General features: G+C 34.1%; 1 protein-coding gene across 1 annotated transcript; it reads left to right on the plus strand.

The window, feature by feature from the left end:
- The first annotated feature begins 15,120 nt into the window (after nucleotides 1-15,120).
- LOC128034030 (uncharacterized) lies at nucleotides 15,121-15,513 on the plus strand. The gene has a single exon (XM_052622566.1). It carries the CDS (start codon nucleotides 15,121-15,123, stop codon nucleotides 15,511-15,513), a length of 393 nt encoding a protein of 130 aa, XP_052478526.1.
- Nucleotides 15,514-18,691: the final 3,178 nt, after the last annotated feature.

An 18,691-nucleotide genomic window follows, 5' to 3' on the forward strand; every position in this document is an offset into this window, starting at 1 on the left:
TCCTCAATGCATCTAGTTGGAGACATTCTATAATGGTCTCAATGAACATACAAGATTGATGGTAGATGCTTTCGCGAATGGTGCAATTTTGTCTAAGTCTTATAATGAGGCTTATGAGATCATCGAGAGGATCGTGAGTAATAACTATCAATAGCCAACAAATCAAACAGCTTTAGGAATACGTGTGGCCGGAGCTCATGAAGTTGACTCCCTCACTTCGTTATCAGCTCAGGTATCTTCTATTTCCTCTATGTTAAAACAGTTAACCATGAATAGTACTAATAAGTTTACAGCTTAGCCACCAAGTCCATTTGAAATAGTTTCTTGTGTATACTATGGGGAAGGTTATTCTTTTGAGAATTGTCCATCAAATCCCTAGTCAATGTACTATGTCGGGAACCAATACCAAAATAGGAGTGGACAAGGACCCCAGTCCAACTTCTACAATCCTTCATGGCATAATCATCCTAACATTTCTTGGAGCAGCCAAGAAAATGGCCCAAACAACAACTTATTGTAGCAAAGACCAACCAATCTCAAGGGTTTAATCAGCAAGCTCTAAAACCACCTCAAGCTGCGGCATCAAGCAGTTTGGAGAACTTGTTGAAAGTGTACATGGCAAAGAATGACGCTTTGTAATAGACCGTAAGGAACCTTGTCGAGAAATACTGAGAACCCAAGAAATTTGGCTGAGAAACATATCAAGGTAGTGGCATTGCAAAGTGGTAAGACTATGGAACCCTGATTGATTGATGTGGAAGATGAGCATGATGAAAAAGAGGAAAGTCAACCAGATGTTGAAGTTCCTACACCAAAAGAATCAGAATCTGCAAAGTCTGAAAAGGTAAACCCTGACTTAGTGAATTCAAATATTTTAACATCTTCTTTGGATACAGAGATTTACCTACTCAGAAAAGTTGTCCAGTTCAATCGAAAGTTCCATCACCTCAATATCCGTAAAGATTACAGCAACACAAGTAGAAACAGGAGGTGCAATTCAATAAGTTTTTGCATGTTCTGAAGCAGTTACACATCAATATTCTGTTGGTGGAGGCTTTAGAACAAATACTGAATTAAGTGAATTTTATGAAGGATATACTGTCCAAGAAGAAACGACTGAGTGAGTATGAGACTGTTGCCTTGACAAAGTAGTGCAGTGCGTTCCTGTAGAACAAACTGCCATTGAAATTAAAAGATCCTATGAGTCCTCCTTGTATTGTTTCTTCTTTTTAGGTTCCTCAAAATTCAGTTGACAAATTTCAACTTCAATACCTTTCTGATGAGAGACGATTCCGATTGATCGAGAAAGGTAATGATGTAGATGACCCTAGTTCACCTATGCCAAAAGGTAAGCAAGGTACAGGTTTTGAAATTCTCCAGTCACATAAGCATCATTCGATTATTGATCAAAACATTGTTGATGATTTGGTCTTAGAAAAGAAATCATACTTTGATGTGGGAAATTATTCTTCTTTGAATAGTAATGATTTGTTTGTTTCAAATGTTTCAAATGTGCATCCTTTGACCTGTTGTGTGAAACCCACATGCGTGTACAAGGCTGTTCGAATGTGGCTTGTGACATATGAATGCTTGAAAATATGCATGCCTAAATTCTCTTTGATTCACTTGTGTGATAAACATTGACATGTAAAATGCCTAGTTCATTTGATTGTGTAACGTTTCTGCTTTGTTGTGTAAATTCTGCATGCTTGTGTAACTTTGATCGAGTGAGACTTGAGTTTTATGACTCTTTGAATGATTGGTTGATCACATCTTCTTTGATTAACATGAATAGGACAATGGAAACTAAGAAACTGTTGTTGCATGATGAATCAAGTGACCAAGCTCGTATGTTCAAACCCATAATTTGTTATTTTGGTTCGATATGTGGGGAAATCAAGCAATCTAAATTTTGTGCGAATCATTTATGTTTATTTATTGTTTGGCCATTGACTCAGGAAAAGAAATTTAGAGATTCTGATTATAATTTAAAATCGCTCCTTGTTCATTCTATGTTGCTGGTTATAAATTTCTTGATTCATCATGAAAAGGTAAGGCTCATCGATGTTTTTGAATCATGACAATTAAAGTTGAATGTAGTTGAGAAAATTTCTGGTGCCATAGTTTTCAACAGACCTCCTTATTTTGCTTTGGCTAATTGTCTTTCTCTGTTTGTTGTTGACAATTTTGTTTTAAGTGGAGGCATGAAGAGTTGTTTACTTGATGTGATTTACGTTGAATAATCTGTTAAAGAAATTGGATTAATTTGCCTGTGCAAACTTTGGACGTACGTGATGGTAATTATTCACATAAATAGCTTGATTTAATTGATTGTGATGGTTATGTGAAGTCGTTACAGCTTTGGGCGAAATTCTCAAGTATGTGCATGCCTGTTTGGATGAATTTTAAGATGTTTGATTGTTTGAATTTATTTATGCCTAAATTTTATTTATCTGGCATGTGCGATTTATTGGTGACAACGACATTCTTGTTGTATTGAGATCGAAACCAAGTTTTTAAGCCTGAAGCATGTTTTCATAAGTTGTTGATAAATGAAGCTAAGCATCATGAATTTATTCTGCATAAATCTGTTAAAGCCTTTCATTTGCTCTGAATTTTCTCATTATGTTCAAAAACAAAGCACGTGAATTCTGATGGCTTGCGAAGTCAAAATCAAACCTTTGATTCTGGAGGTTGTACTATATTATGGTTTAAAGGATTTGGGCGTGTTTTGCATGGTTATGACTTTCCATTGCTTCATGTTCTTTCTATGATGCCTGATGCGAACCCGGTCACATGTTGTTTTGACACAACTCGCCGACATCAAAATTGGCCTAAACTTGAAGGGCCCAAGTGCAAGATGAAACATCTCTTTGGCCTGATTGATTATTGGGCCAATGTTTTTAAGGAATTTTTAATTCAATATAGTTTTATTTAAATTAATAAGTTTGCATATTTTTAATTTTAGACTTGCACTTTGTGTGTTCTGCATTTATTAAAGTTATGCATTATGTAACTTCCATGCTAGTTAAGTATGCATCATAAATAATGACATGCATTATGTAACTCCGATGTTAGTTTAAGTCTACATCATTAAATTAAGTCTTGCATTAAGTAACTCATTTGTTCATTTAGTTTGCATTTCAAACCATGCATTTAAGCATCTTAGTTTAATAAATGAGTTGTTGGACATTTATTCAACTCATCTTAGTTTAATTAATAAGTGTTTTTGTTGAAATTTATTTAATAAGTGTCACTCTTAATTAATCTAGTTACTAGGATTATTTATTGATGCATGAGTTAAGTTCATTTAATTATGCTTCTTTAATTAACTAGTTCCTGGAATAATTGATGCATATGTTTTAGTTCATTTACTTAAGTTAAGTTTTAATGTGTGTTATGTTTAATAAGTGCTTAGATGTGAATTGTTTCTGAGCAAAAACTTTTCATTGTATTCGCGAACAAGTGATCAGAACTATGTGTTTAAACCTAGAGCATATTTATCTAAGTTGTTGGTAAGAGAAGGTGAGCATCGTAGTCTTCTTTTGATTAAACATTCTAATCCCTTTTATTTGTTACATGTTTTATCATTTTTTTTTGAAAACAACACATGTGAACTTAGCTGGTGTACATAGTAGAAATCAATTCTTTGTTTGCAAGAATTTCATTTTCCTATATTATAACTTTCAAATGCTTTCTGATTTTGGCTTGCTACCATTGGTGAAGTCTTTGATTCATTATGAGAAGGTAAGGTCGATTTCTATTTTTGATGCCCGTATTGGTTTACTTGTTCAAGTTGTGAATAAACTCACGAAAAGTTCATTTGTGTTTGACCTTCATCGTGTCGCTAATAAGTTTTATTCTTTTGTAGGTGGCGCCTTGAAATGGTTGCCTCGTAAAGAGGGAGGGCATACAAATCATTTACTTTCATTTCGAGTCACGTTTGATTATCAAATTCATGGAAGCAATTTTGTCAAGTTCACTAACCAAGGTATTGGTGATGATGTAAATTTTTTCTCGAGAAAGTGGCCCGATTTGACGACAAATCGTCTTCAAGAGGGAGTGTATGATGCGATCCCAACCGCATCATGTTACGACACCACTCGACGCCATCGAGAATGACCTAAACATGAGGGCCCCAAGTGTAAGATGAAGTTTAACTTCAACTCAATGAGCTCAATATTAGCTTTCCCAACTGTTCTTAGATTGATCCATCCAATAGAGCTCAATTCGAATTGATGCTAGCTCATTGAGTTTGATTTCAGTTTATTTAATTTCATGCATTTACATTGTTGAAATAAATTGAGTTAGTTTAATTAGTTGATACAACTCCATAATTATTAAGTATTTAATTTGTTTAAATCTGGACATAGTAATTTTTGTGTTAAATGTGTTTTATTTTTAATGCATGTTTTAATATGTCATAGCTAGTACATGTTTTTAATTTGTCTTAGTCTATTACATGTGTAGGTAATTATTGTGTAGGTAATTATTGTGTCTTAGCTCAAACATATTGTTACTGTGTCCTAGCTGCTACCGATTTAATGCGTCTTAAGTTATTTTAATTTATTGAATTAAATTGCTGCAGGAACATGCATGGACGACATTAAAGGTGTCAACATGCATTTGGGACGTTCATACAAGAAGGAGCTACTGGTTGTTCATGAATTTAATGATTCATGGACCACATTTATAGAGAATCATGCATTGTGATGTTCATGCATGTAAGGCCTGCTGATTCCTTTCTTCCAAGCAACCTTTTCGTGTATAGCAAAGGTGTCTTTTCGTGGAGATTAAAGGCCATGGTTGTACACATTAATTCAATTCAGCTAACAAGTGTTTACACACTTTGGTGGCTGATCAATTTCATCCATTCACATCTTGAGTCTCAAGAAATCCTTTTTTTCATACCTTCAAGGCTGTTCGTACGCCACAACACATTCAAGAGGGCTGCTGCACATTCAAACTTCCCAAGGAGGATTAATTGGATCTCATAACTCCTTGGCTAATTAATTATTGAAAAATTCAGCTCATCATTTCTTCCAAGCTAAGCTAAGTGACCTAGGAAACTACAAGGGACGTTCAAGGATGCTTCCAAGCAATTTCAGCTTAATTAAGCTAAATTAAGACTATCCATTTATCTACCTTTTGTATCCATTCAGCTAGCTAATATTTTAAGCTATAAATATGAAGCTCATTAGTTGTATTTTAGACTTTTGCTCTTTTGATTAATGTTTATAACATTTTGTGAGTTTTTCAACTCTTTTATTTCGTTTAAGACTCAAGTAGACTTATCTAGCTTGCTAGTGGCGTCCTTCTTGTTTCTTTGAACTTATCACTCATTCCCGACTGCGGCGTTCAACCATTCAATACCTTTGGTTCCTAACTCCTTATAGTTAGCGAGTCAAGGTCCTTTTTTCCCATCACCTTTAAGTGTCTTATAAGATCTGGGTTAGTACTCCATTTTAGTACTGGTTCTTTCTTAACCTTAAAGCCAATCGAGCCATTTGCATTTCCATTTTCAAATCACCTTAGTCTCTTTGCTTAACAGAATCCATTACATATCTTAGCCATTTTGAACCTATTTTGGAAATTAAATAGCACACTTAGCTGAATTTAACCCATTTGTTCTAAATCGAACGATACTTCTCATTTTAACAATCGGGCACATAAACGACTCGACTCATCACCGAGGCGGGATCGCATCACCAAGGGTGCATTACAAGTCACTTGAAAGGTTAGTAGAGAGTGCATGAGCTGAACCAAGGCGAGCAAGAGGAACCAACTAAGCCAGAAACTGAAGATTCAACAAATAAAATTGAAACTAAAGCTGATTCAGTTAGAGACACTGAAGAAGAAGAATCTGATAAGGAACCGAATAGTCCTCAACCAGCTGAAGGAGCTAAAAACCCTGAACCTAGGGTTGAGCTAGAAGAAGAACCAGTCAAGCTAAGTGTTTAACCTGAATATACAATTCCCATGCCGACTTTTGCAACTACTTCAAGGAAATCAGAGTTGTCAATTTTGATGGATATGTGTAACTTCATGCACAATCAACAACAAACTTACTGGAAATATGCAAAAATTAAAGATTATTCAATTTGAAATACTTTTAAGAATATCTCTAGTACTTTTGTTCCTGAGTTCCCAGACGCTATCTTTGAGACATGGACGGAAGACACTGACGATGCAAGCGAAGATAGAGCTAAAGAAGACAAGGAGAATAAGTCAGAAAAATAAAAAGGGGGATTCTTGTCTTGTTATTTATTTAATTATTTTTATGTCTGTAAGAATTTATTTCTTTAGTAATTAGACTTTAATTTTTGCAAAATAAAACATAGTAAGCATGAATAAATACTTCTTTAGAAAGAAAAAGACTAAGTGATGTGGCAATGGGAATGAACATGTCTAGGATTAGGTTATATGGAAAGACTTGGTATTTAAGCAGTCTTAATAACTCACCTCTCTTTCTTTACAACCCTACCTGGTGTTCAGTTTTCATTCATTACTTTATTCTTGCAATGAGGACATTGCTTCTTTTTAAAAGGGGTAAGGCAAATAATTGCTCGAAATTTTTAAAATTTTCAAGTATGTTTCAAATCATTTCTTTCATAAGTATGTTTTAATAAATGAATGTTTAGAGAAATTCTTTTTAATAAGATATCTTGCATACAAGCTTGAATGATGATTTTATCTGAGTGATTGTATGTTATCATGAAAAATGAAATGTTTTTATGATCTTAGTCTTAGGTACTGTTTGCCATGAAAACTTAGTTTCTCTTGAGATTAGACATGCATGAAGGTTTATATCTTTAGAATTGACTTAGTAAATTTCTTGAGGCGAAATCCTAGGGGACATAAAAATCTAAAATGATATAGGCACCATTTTTCTTTGGATCGTTTCAGCCTTTTCAAGCCCACCTTATGATATTAGACCCTTGAAACTATAATTTTGAGCTTAAAGGCCTGTTCATTGTAATAAACCTACATTATAAGCTAGTACCATCTTTTTAAAATGATCCTAATTTTGTGCACCTATCTTACTAATGTTGTCTTGGGAATCAACATTTGAGGAAATTTTCATACAGATGTATGTGCTCATGCTAAAAAAAAAACAACAACAATAACAAAGACAAAGAAAGAGTGAAGAAAAATTTGCTCAGTCTCCAAAAAGAAAAATGTATGAGTATGAGTTCAAAATAAGTTTGGGGGAGTTCCACAAGATCACTTGAAGAAAAAGGTTGAATTTCGAGAAATCCAAGACAAGTTAAAGGTTAAGATTTTGAAACCGAAATGTCCCACCTCTTAAAATCTCCACCTTTAGTCAATCCCCATTACAACCTTATAAAAGACCTATTGATTTGATGATTATGTCACCTACATTAGTGGAGAGGAAGTATTAAGTTCAACATATGAAGATCATAAATAAGCCTTATAATTGTTTTGCTTGATTGATGAGAAATTGTGTTGAATGAAAAATATTATCTATAGCTGTGACATACATGCAAACTATGATTCATGTTGGCATATCTTGAAACTTAGAATAAAATTTTCAAAATGTTTGTATATGAGTTACTTGTTAATAAAGAAGGTCTATGAGCATGAATTTATTGATGCATGATTATTAGACAAAGATTGATGCTACTTATACTCTTAGCATTGCCTTAGCAAGACCTTGTGTTGTGCATGAACATTACTCGGGACGAGTAATGATTTAAGTTTGGGGGTGTGTAAACTGAAAAATATATAGGATTTTCCTATATAATTCATTACCTTTTTACTTAAATTTGTTGTTAAAACCAAGTAATTGTTTAATAAATTAATGAAATATGCAAAAATATGAAATTAGGACATAGAAATTAGTAAAATATGATTTTATACTTTATTATATAGTTTTCATGCATAAAATGGCTTATTTTATATTAATTTGAGCATATTATATTTTTAAACTATAAAGTGGGCCATGCATGATTAAATTAAATAATAAAACATAAAGTTATATTTAATAATTCATTTTTAATATTTCATTAATAAATTGGGTTTTAATTAATTTAGTAAATTGATTAATTAAAGTGGTTAAATTATATTATTTGGTCCTCTAAACTATCTACTATTTTTGGACAGGTTTGAGAGTTTTCTTCTAATTGCAAAATTGTCCAAATTGGGGACCAAGTCAACCCAATTTTCAGTTACACATGGATGTCATAAACCATTTTTTGGTTTAATTATACAAAGTCCTTGAAGAGTTCAAAAAATCAAAGATTTTCCCGAAGATTTGTTGATGACCAAGTCTTAGTCCTGAGTTGTTGTGGCACTCAAATTGACCAAAAATCAAGGAGAAAACAACCACCTATCCTCAATTCATTGCTGGCCACTCTTGGAGGAAGTTTCAAAGGATGGACACTCCTATTTTTAGCAAACTAGCTCCTTTGCCTCACCTATACATAAGAGCCCATTTCTCACTTTTTCAATCATCCCTCGTCCCATCATCTCTCACTCATTCATCATTCTCTCAACTCTTTCAGCTATTTTTCCCCTTCATCATCCTTGCATAAGAATTTTAGCAATTAAGCCTCTTAAAGAACCCTTGGTCGGCCACCTTAGAGAGCCATCAGCAAAGGAGCAACGCAAAGAAGTGAAGGAGCCTCATTAGTTAGAGTCTTGGGTGACATGTAACACCCTAAACCCGACCTACAAGTTAGGCCCGAATCTGGTGTGTCACATTGAAGTGTTTTTCAAAAACCATGTTTTCATTGGAAACCCTTCTTGAAATTTCAAACTTCTTGCCATTTAAAAATTGTACAAAACCTCAGTTCGGGTTTGTTTATTTTCAATCGAGGTTTATTAAAGAAAAGTTGCTACCTTCAAAGCCTTATTGTTGCGGAAGCTTAATTTAAAACAAATGATCTACAAAAATGTGATATATTAAAAATTGAGTTGCAGAAACGTAGTGTTAGAAATCAGTTATTGTTTTGGAAAACCCTGTTCTACTTCTAGCAGATATAAATCACAATCACATCAAATCCTAAATTTAAAATCCAGAAATTATAGAGGCCTTATTACAACCCGAATTAAAATCAAAGTGCTTTAGTAAATGAGCAAAACATAATAAAACATGTGCAGTTGTGTGACCCTCTCCGAGTCCCTCGCAGGTCCGAACCGTCTAACGCTGGGGATTACTTTAAATGTTAAAAATGGGGTGAGTGTACAAAAACTCACTGTGAAATCCCCTCATTAAAGTAATAGAATCAGACTAGGCCTAAGGCCTTTAACAGTAACAATATCAGGGTGGGCTTTAGCCCATTATGGTAACGGTGGCAAATGGCCTTAGCCCACATAGGCCTCGGTTGGGCCCAAGCCCGTATCAAAAGGCACATATCACATATTTCTGGGCTTAAGCCCATATCAATATCAGAACCAGTATATAGAATGCATAAATACCCATAGCAACCCTGCACTCCATCTCCTGTCCATCCCTACACTCCCGTGGGGATTAAATTGACCCACCCGTCCCTACACTCCTTATTTAGCACCGGTTGCGGCACTAACCAATATTGTAGCAGAATTCTCAATCACATAATCAGCTTATAGCCATCAGTGGGTCCACAGTCGTCTCCTGCGACCCGTGCGACCCTCACATATCAATCACTTCCTCCAATACAAGATCCCATTTCGGCACCAACTTTCACCTACCCAACTGCCCCTGATTTCCTCCCTTTACTTCTCCATGATCCCTCCTTAATTTCCTCCATTATCCACTCCTTAAATCACTCAATTGACCCATTCAAACTCTCCAACATAGAGTTCAAATCCAATACCAACTCTTGCCTCTTCATGAGCAAAATAAATAATCCCATTTGCATGACTGAGACTTGAACCTCTGACCTCCTTACCACACCTATGACGCCACCTCCTTACCACACCTGTGTCGCCACCTTGCCACTACACCACAATCACTATTTGTGCCGAATAACAAGCATTATTACTAATAAGCCTAAGTGCCAGTGTCCAAGATCATTTAAGAGAAAACTAAAACTAAAATGCAAGAGCCAGGACTTGAACCCAGACTCCCTTGTAACCTTAATGACGCCACAACCACTAGACCACATGTTTCCTTATGACATTTTTTTTAACACAATAATTTAAAAGGCTTACATCCAAGCATCCAGGGTTTTATCCACTTAAAACCAAAATTTTTGCTAAAGCCCAGGTTTGAACCCAAGACTTTTCCAACTCCTCTTAGGACCCTTAACCACTAAAAGAGACATACTTTTGTGCACAGTTTCCTAACCATTCCCTTGCTCAAGGCCCAATACTTCTAGGCCTAAATTTTCGGGCTTTACATGACAGCCACTCTGAATTGGGTTTAATCTTTCTTTTCTTTAAATTTAATTTAAAGATGTTTGCTATGTGTTCTTTGTTCTTGTTTACAACAATGATAGCTTAAATTTATTTAAGCTAGTATGATTATTTTGATTAAATAATATTTATTTGATTCATGCTTATAATGTTTGTGCCTCAATCGATCATGTTTTTAATTAAAATTAAGTCTTATTTCGTTCATACATGATTGAAATGCAGCTGAATTAGCTGAGCGGTCCTAACCAGACGACAGCTAGTGGGCACATAATTAAAATGTGCATCCTCAATTTAGATCCTAACTCGATTAAATTGTAGGTTGCATAACAACTCTAACCAAGCTCTGTTATCTGCATAGTTTTTAGATTTGTGTGATTAAATTGTTTCAAACCTAACACGTCCCTATTACCTCACACGAATGTTAAGAAACCCTTAGTAAAAAAGGATCAGTAAAATGCATATTTACTAAGTAAAGGATTTCGAAAGGACCTAATGTGGTTTCCAAACTCATGAAAGATAGAGTTGCCATGGAATTTTTTTCGAATGTTATTAAACATGTTGATAATAAATTGAGTTTAATTAAAGTAATTGTCCTAGTTTATTTATGTTATAATTGTTGCAAATTATGTTTAATTTTACTAAAATCTATTTCATTCATATAGTTTGCAGACTTAAGATAATTTGCATTAGGGATCATTGCATTTAGTTTATTATATTTTAATCACCACTTCCCAACTATATTGTGTTTTTTATTTACAAAATTGTTAATATAATTTTACAAATTAAGTGACTTAGCACAAATACAATCCATGTGGAGACAATAACTCGATACTTACTTATTAGTTGATAACGACTGTGTACACTTGCACAAAACCTAGCATTACAGTTATACTTTTAATGATAAAGTTATGACACGAGAACACCATAGCTGTTCAGTTAAGTTCAGATATAGTATCAAGTTCTAATATGACTTCTGATACAAGTTCTGAATTCAAATGGATTATGATTGACTTATCTATGAATTACCTTTAAGAAGATGATAGAAAGATTCGATGTGAAAACTTTTATCAGGTGAGAAATTTCGAGGACGAAATTTTTGTAAGGGGAGAGTTGTAACAACTCGTTTTTCATTGGTGTCGTAATAGTGGTTTTGGGGCCACCAAATCTGACGAGTAAGTTCCTAAATATTATTATCTAATATTTATGAGTCATATGTGACTTTGAAAAGGTTTTTGATTTGATAATTTATGTTATTTAAGCGATTTATTAAGTTCGAGTGGTAAAACCTTAAGGTCAAGTGGTTTTAGAAAATGAGGTATCTGGACCTCGTCTCTATAAACCGAGCTGTAAATATTTTTATAAATATTTATGGAGTGTCATTAAGGTTTTATTAAAGTTTCATTAAAAATTGTAACATTTTGATAGTTAATTAATTAAAAATGACTAAATCGTAAAAGACGTAAAATTTGATCACTATTTAATTTGAGTGATTAAGGTTCTATTCGCAGTTTTTTGGACTGGTAGGGTATTATCGACGATTTGTAAAAGGTTTTTCACTGGTTGCAGGACCCTTGACTAAGCTGCTACGTAAGTGTGTGTTGTTTAACTAGATTGATGTGCAGCAAGAGAGCTTTGAGAAGCTTAAAACTGTACTGACTGAGGCCCCTATTTTGATACAGTCAGAGTCTGGAAAAGAGTTTACTGTCTACAGCGATGCATCACATGTCGGTTGAGGATGTGTGCTGATGCAAGACGGTAAGGTGGTAGCGTATGCATCTCGTCAGCTTAAGATGCATGTGGCAAATTACCTGATGCATGACCTAGAGTTGGCCGTAGTGGTGTTCGCATTGAAAATCTAGAGGCATTACCTGATGCGATCCCAGCCGCATCATGTTACGACACAACTCGATGCCACCAAGATTGGCCCAAACTCGAGGGGCCCAAGTGCAAAATGAAGCTTAATTTCAGCTCAATGAGTTCAATTCTAACTTCTTCAAGCTCGTCTAGTTCAACCCAAGCTCAGTTAGCTTAACTTCAACCCATTTTTAATTTGCTGGAATAAGTATTTAGTTGCTGGAATAAATTACTCATCTTAGTTAATTGAGTTCATCTTAGTTAATTGAGTTGCTGGAATAAATTACTCATCTTAGTTAATTGAGTTCACCTTAGTTACTTAAGTTGCTGGAATAAATTGCTCATCTTAGTTAATTAAGTTCAACTTAGTTCACTTAGTTGCTGGATTAAACTTTTAATGTGTTTAGTTAAATTAGTTTAATGAATTAAGTTATTTTTAAGTTTTCTTTAGTTGCTTAAATAATTTCGACATTCAATATGTTCTAGCTTAATTAATTTGCTACAGCCATTTAACTTGTTTAATTTTGCTTATAGGTCAATTAATCGTTTAAAACCAGCTGTTACATGGATTGGCATTAAAGGGAGGAATGAGTTCAGCTGTTATGAAGATTAAATTAAAGGTCAACAAGTTGAATTAAAGGCCAATAGTAGTTATGAGCTTATTCAAGTAACTGTTTGAAGATTTTTAATGGACAAGGAGTTGATTACACAAGCCATTTAGCTTCCAAACATTTTTATGTGTTAATGGTTGTTCCAATTCATCCATTTACACCATGAATCAATTTTCTTCAACATTCATGCAAAGAGGCTGTTCGTTTGCCAAATTTAAGCTAATTGTTGTTACTTCCCATTCTGCTGCCCAAGAAGAAATAAAGGCTGTTATAACCTTTTTAGCTGATCAAGCATTCAATCAAATTCATTCAGCTCATTAGAGCTAATTATCAGTTGATTGGGAAGATTAAATAAGTTGTTCATAGACGTTACATATGTTAGAGTTTCTCAAAGGTTTTTTTAGTTTTAATTAGCTTAATTAAGTTCATCAATAACTCATTTAACCTGATTAATTTGTGTCTATTCGGCTAGAACATGTTCAGCCTATAAATATTTTGTTTTTGTAATTATTTAAAAGACTTTTTCTTATTGTTGAATGTTTATAACATTTGTGAGTTTTTCAACTCTCTTATTTTGTTAAGACTCAAGTTGACTTATCTAGCTTGCTAGAGGCATCATCCTTGTTTCTTTGAACTTATCACTCCTAAACCGAGTGTGGCATTTACCCCATTGATACATGTGGTTCCTAACTTTCTAGTTATCGGGTGAAGGTCCTATCCTTCAACACCCATCCTTTTTAAGTGTCGTATAAGTATCAGGTCAATGCTCTCTTTAGTATTGGTTCTTCCTTGGCCTTAAGCCTATTCCATCCGTCGAAATTTTCCATTTCCAAGATATCTTATTTTCTTTGTTAGCAAAATCCTTAACATCATTCACTTAACCATTTTCCATTATCATTTTACTTAACTGAACCATCCTGAACATATTCCTAACCTTTGAACCATCTTTTCAACCTTTGTTTTCCCGTCACTTAACCAAGTTACCAACTATTTCAAGTAAGAATGATACTTCTCCATTTTACGATCGGGAAATCTAAACGACTCAAATCATCACCGTGGTGAGTTCGTATCATTACCTATATGGTGAAAAGTGTATCATTTACACCAATCGTAAGAGCCTCAAGTACCTCCTCACTCAGAAGTTGCTGAATCTTAGGCAGCGTAGGTGGATTTAGCTACATAAGGACTCTGACTGTACAATTGAATATCACCCTGGTAAGGCCAATGTGGTGGCCGACGCACTGAGTCGTAGGGCTGTGACTAATTTGAGGGTGATGTTTGCTCGCCTCATTTTATTTGATGATGGAAATTTGCTAGCTAAGCTTCAGGTTAAGCCTACGTGGATTGAGCAGATTAAGGGTAAGTAGATTAAGAACTTTGAACTAAATAGCAAAGGGGTACTATGTTTCTGTGGGAGAATCTGTGTACCGAAAGACACTGAATTGAGGCAGTCTATACTGAGGGAGGTGCATAATAGCCCTTATGCTATGCATCCCACTGAAAGTAAGTTGTACCGAGACCTTGGTGAGTTATATTGGTGGCCACGTCTTAAGTGAGAGGTTACTAAGTTTATGGTTAAATGTCTGACATGCCAGCAGGTTAAGGCTAAACATCAGTTACCTTCAGGTTTTCTACAGTTGGTTAAAATTCCACTATAGAAGTGGGAGCACATAATTATGGACTTCTTTAGTGGGTTACCTCTAACATCCACTAAGAAGGATTCTTTATGGGTCATTGTAGATTGATTGACCAAGTCCACCTATTTCATTCCGATTCGTACTGACTACTCGCTGTACAAGTGGCTAAACTGTATGTGTCTGAGATAGTGAGACTACATGTGGTACTGGTTTCGATCATATCTGATAGGGATCCTAACTTCACGTCTCAATTCTGGAAGAAGCTACATGAAGCTCTGGGTACAAGGTTCAACTTCAGTACTACATTCCGTCCTCAAACAGATGGTCAATCTAAGAGGGTGATTCAGATACTAGAGGATATGTTGAGGAGTTGTGTCATTGACTTTTGAGGCAGTTGGGAGGATTTCCTGTCACTAGCAGAGTATACTTATAACAAAAGCTATCATTCTAGCATTCAGATGGCACCTTACGAGGCGTTATATGGTCGTAGGTGTCGTACACCTTCATGTTGGACTAAGTTGGGTGAGCGACGCGTTCTGGGCCCTGAACTAGTTTCTGATACCCTGGATAAATTTAGATTGATTTGAGACCGATTGAAAGCAGCATCCGATAGATAAAAGTCTTACGCGAACCTGAAGCATCGTGAGATCGAGTTTTCTATGGGAGACTTCGTTTTTCTTAAGATCTCGCCATGGAAGAAGGTACTGAGATTTTGTCGTAAGGGCAAGTTGAGCCCTAAGTTTATTGGACCTTACCGTGTGCTTAAGCGAGTGGGACCAGTTGCTTACCAGTTGGAGTTACCTCCGAAATTGGATCGAATTCATGACGTGTTCCACGTCTTTATATTGAGACACTACTGCTCTGATCCCACGTATATTGTTCCTGTTGAGAAGATCGAGGTTAGGCAAGATCTGACTTTTAAGGAGGAGCTAGTTCAGATATTGGAGCGAGATGTAAAGGTTCTAAGAAGAAAATCCATCCTACTGGTTAAGGTTCTTTGGCGTAACCATAGCTCTGAGAAGGCCACGTGGGAGCCTGCGGATGCAATTTGATAGCAGTATCTGTAATACCCCAAAAATTACTACAGTAAGAAAGTAGGTGTCCTTGATAGTGAAATAAGGAAATAAAGTGACAAAAAGGGAAATTTTGAGTTATGGCAACATTGGGAATTATATTATGACATATTAATTCAAGAAATGATTAAATCGCAAAAGTGAGAAAAGTTTTGTTGTCCAACAGTAAATACTCAAAATTTGAGGGATTAAAGTGTAAATACAAAAAAGTTGAAGGACCAATAGTGTAAATATTTTAAGGGTGGAACAATCTAGAAACTAAGGAAAATGGATGAATTAGGACCAAATTGAAAAGGTGAAGAATTTTAAGGGACTAAATCACAATTTTACCAAATTAAGTGATAACTCAAGGATGGAATTTTAAAGATTATAAAGGGAAAATGTTCAATTAGAAGAGAGAAATCTAGAAGATAATGATGATGTTAGAGATATTTTATATTAATTAATTAAATAAATATTAGTTTATTAATTTTTTCATTTGATTTTTTAAATGATATTTTAATATTTTATTAGTATTTTATTTAGTATATATAAGAAAAGGAAGATGAAGAATCATCCATTCCACCATATTTCCATGCAACTAACGGGAGAACAGAGGAGAAGAAAGAAAGTTTTGATTTCTTTATAATTTGGTCCTTCCACAAAAAAATTAACATTTTCACCTAGAAATCAAAATAATTTCCATAGCTTCCAAGAGAGAAGAATAACAAGGAGAAAATGGGGAGCTAGAATATCAAGTTAGATTCAAGAAATAGAAGCTGGAGGAGAGAGAAAATCAAGTTAAAGTTTGAAATCAATCACACAAGGTAAGAACATCAAGATTTCAATATATTTTTAAGTTTGATATTATTGAAAGAGCATGGAAATAATGTTATAGTAGAGTTTTCTTATATAATGTCTTATGTTCTTGATATATTAGTGAATAGAAATAAGTGAAACTGATAGGAAATATTATAGAGAAAGGGAACAAGGGAGTTCTACACCTAGTAATCAACATTTTGCACTAAAACAGTTTTGGACAGCAGCAGTAGGTTAAATTTGAAAAATCACCATAAATTTTGAAAATAGAATTAGAGTATGAATAAAATATGGAAATAAATCTTATTGAGTCTAGTTTCTCATAGAAGAAACGGTGTAAGTAATGGAAATCTAAATCATGAGATATAATAAATTTTGTGAGACAAGGTCAGAATGAATTCGGGTTCCCCAATTCTGACTTGGAAAAATCATTAAAAATTGTAGAAAAATAATTATGGGTTATAATTTATATGTTTAAAGTACTTAATGAGTCTATTTTCAATAGAAACAAACATAAATATCATCCGAATTCTGTACAAAGAGATAATTAATTTTTAGTGAAGAGGGTCGAACTGTCAAATAGTGAAATAGGGAAACTTTAAAGAATAAACTGTACTTATTGGGTACACCAAAATTCTGAAAATTTTATGGTAAGAATATATGTGAGTCAAGTTTCATAAAAATTTTCTGATCTCAATTGAGTTCTGTACCTTAAGATATAATTAATTTAGTGACTATGACTCAAGTGAACAACTTGTTATGAGTAAACAAGTTAATAGTGGTATTATGTATATATATCAAGGATGTGGAATGGAGTGCAGGAGGAGGAAAAATATATGTGAATATTCAGCTAATATGAGTTTTTTAAAAATAGCTAATTTACATGTTTTAGGTTAGGGACTAAATTGAATAAAAGTAAACATTTAAGGGTAATTTTGTAAAGATGTCATAAAGTGACCAAATTGCATTAAATTAATTTTTTATTATTTAAATTAATAAATTGAATGAAATATTAATTTATATCAAAATTGGATGGAAATTGAGGAAAATAGAAAATTACCACAATTTCCTTAAATTTTGGTATTTCGCAATTTAGCCTTGTAAGTTCGTGTAACTTGAATTTTATTCTTAGATGATTGAAATATATATATTGGATTGAGAAATTGATTAGAATTCTGAACATGAGAAATTGTGAATTGAATGAAATGGAAATGAAGCTTTCAATTGTATGGGTAAATATCGGGTCTCGTAGGCCCTATTTGTTATGAATATAATATTTCGAGGATATGTTGTAAAGAATTATAAAAGCATGTTAAAAATTTGAAAGTTTTAATTCGGATGAAATTTTGTAACTCGGTTTAATACATATGCAAATGTATGTCTTCTAGTAATGCCTCGTACCCTATTCCGGCGTCGAATACGAGTAAGGGGTGTTACAATGTGAAATCGCCAGATTCGGTCATAACGTTTAGATCAGGTTTGGGGTGTTATAATTATTGGTATCAGAGCTATGGTTTAGTCACTTCTCGGACTAACATAGCGTATGTGAGTTTAGCTATACATGCCATATTATTACTCGTGATAATGTAATATCTTTCGACTCTAATGAAATTGTTTTGTAAGATAGAGATGACTTGTAATCGAGTTGTTTCTAATAATGCTAAAAAAAATTTATGTTGAGGTGATTGAAATGTGTTTATGATGAAACGAAATTTAGAAAGGTATGAATAGAAAATTCATGATAAGTATGTGTTAACGTATGAAGTAAGACAACCATGAGTTGAGAAATGTAGAAACGTAGAATAAAATGAAAGTTTATATGGTGATATGCTCATCCGCGTTTGCTTGGCGCGCATATGATGTTTTGTGCTCAACATATTTGATTAAGTAAATATGGTAAGTAAATATACACAAATAGATGGAATGTATGTTTATGTACACTTACTTGAATAAGTGTAATCAGTATGTTTATATGATAGAATCTTATGTTTAATTGTTAAATTAGAAATAATATGATGTTTGTTTTATGTCTTTGCTATTGAACCATGAATATTATAATAGTATGAAAATTGAATTGAAATATCAAATTGAGTAGAACACAGGAATGAGTACTTTCATTCAGTGATATGTGATGAATTGACGGAAAAGACCATGGTTGGACCATGGTAACATGTGATATGTGATTTCCATATAAGATATTTTAGATATGGCATTGGCATGCGATCTCGTATAAGACCATGTCTGGGACATGGCATCGACATCGATATGTGAGCCAGTGTAAGACCATGTCTGGGACATGGCATTAGCATCACCGAGATGAGAGGTCCCATGTAAGACCATGTCTGGGACATGGCGTTGG

This window comes from Gossypium raimondii, chromosome 2 (genome assembly GCF_025698545.1).
Source record: "Gossypium raimondii isolate GPD5lz chromosome 2, ASM2569854v1, whole genome shotgun sequence".
NCBI classification, from domain to species: domain Eukaryota; kingdom Viridiplantae; phylum Streptophyta; class Magnoliopsida; order Malvales; family Malvaceae; genus Gossypium; species Gossypium raimondii.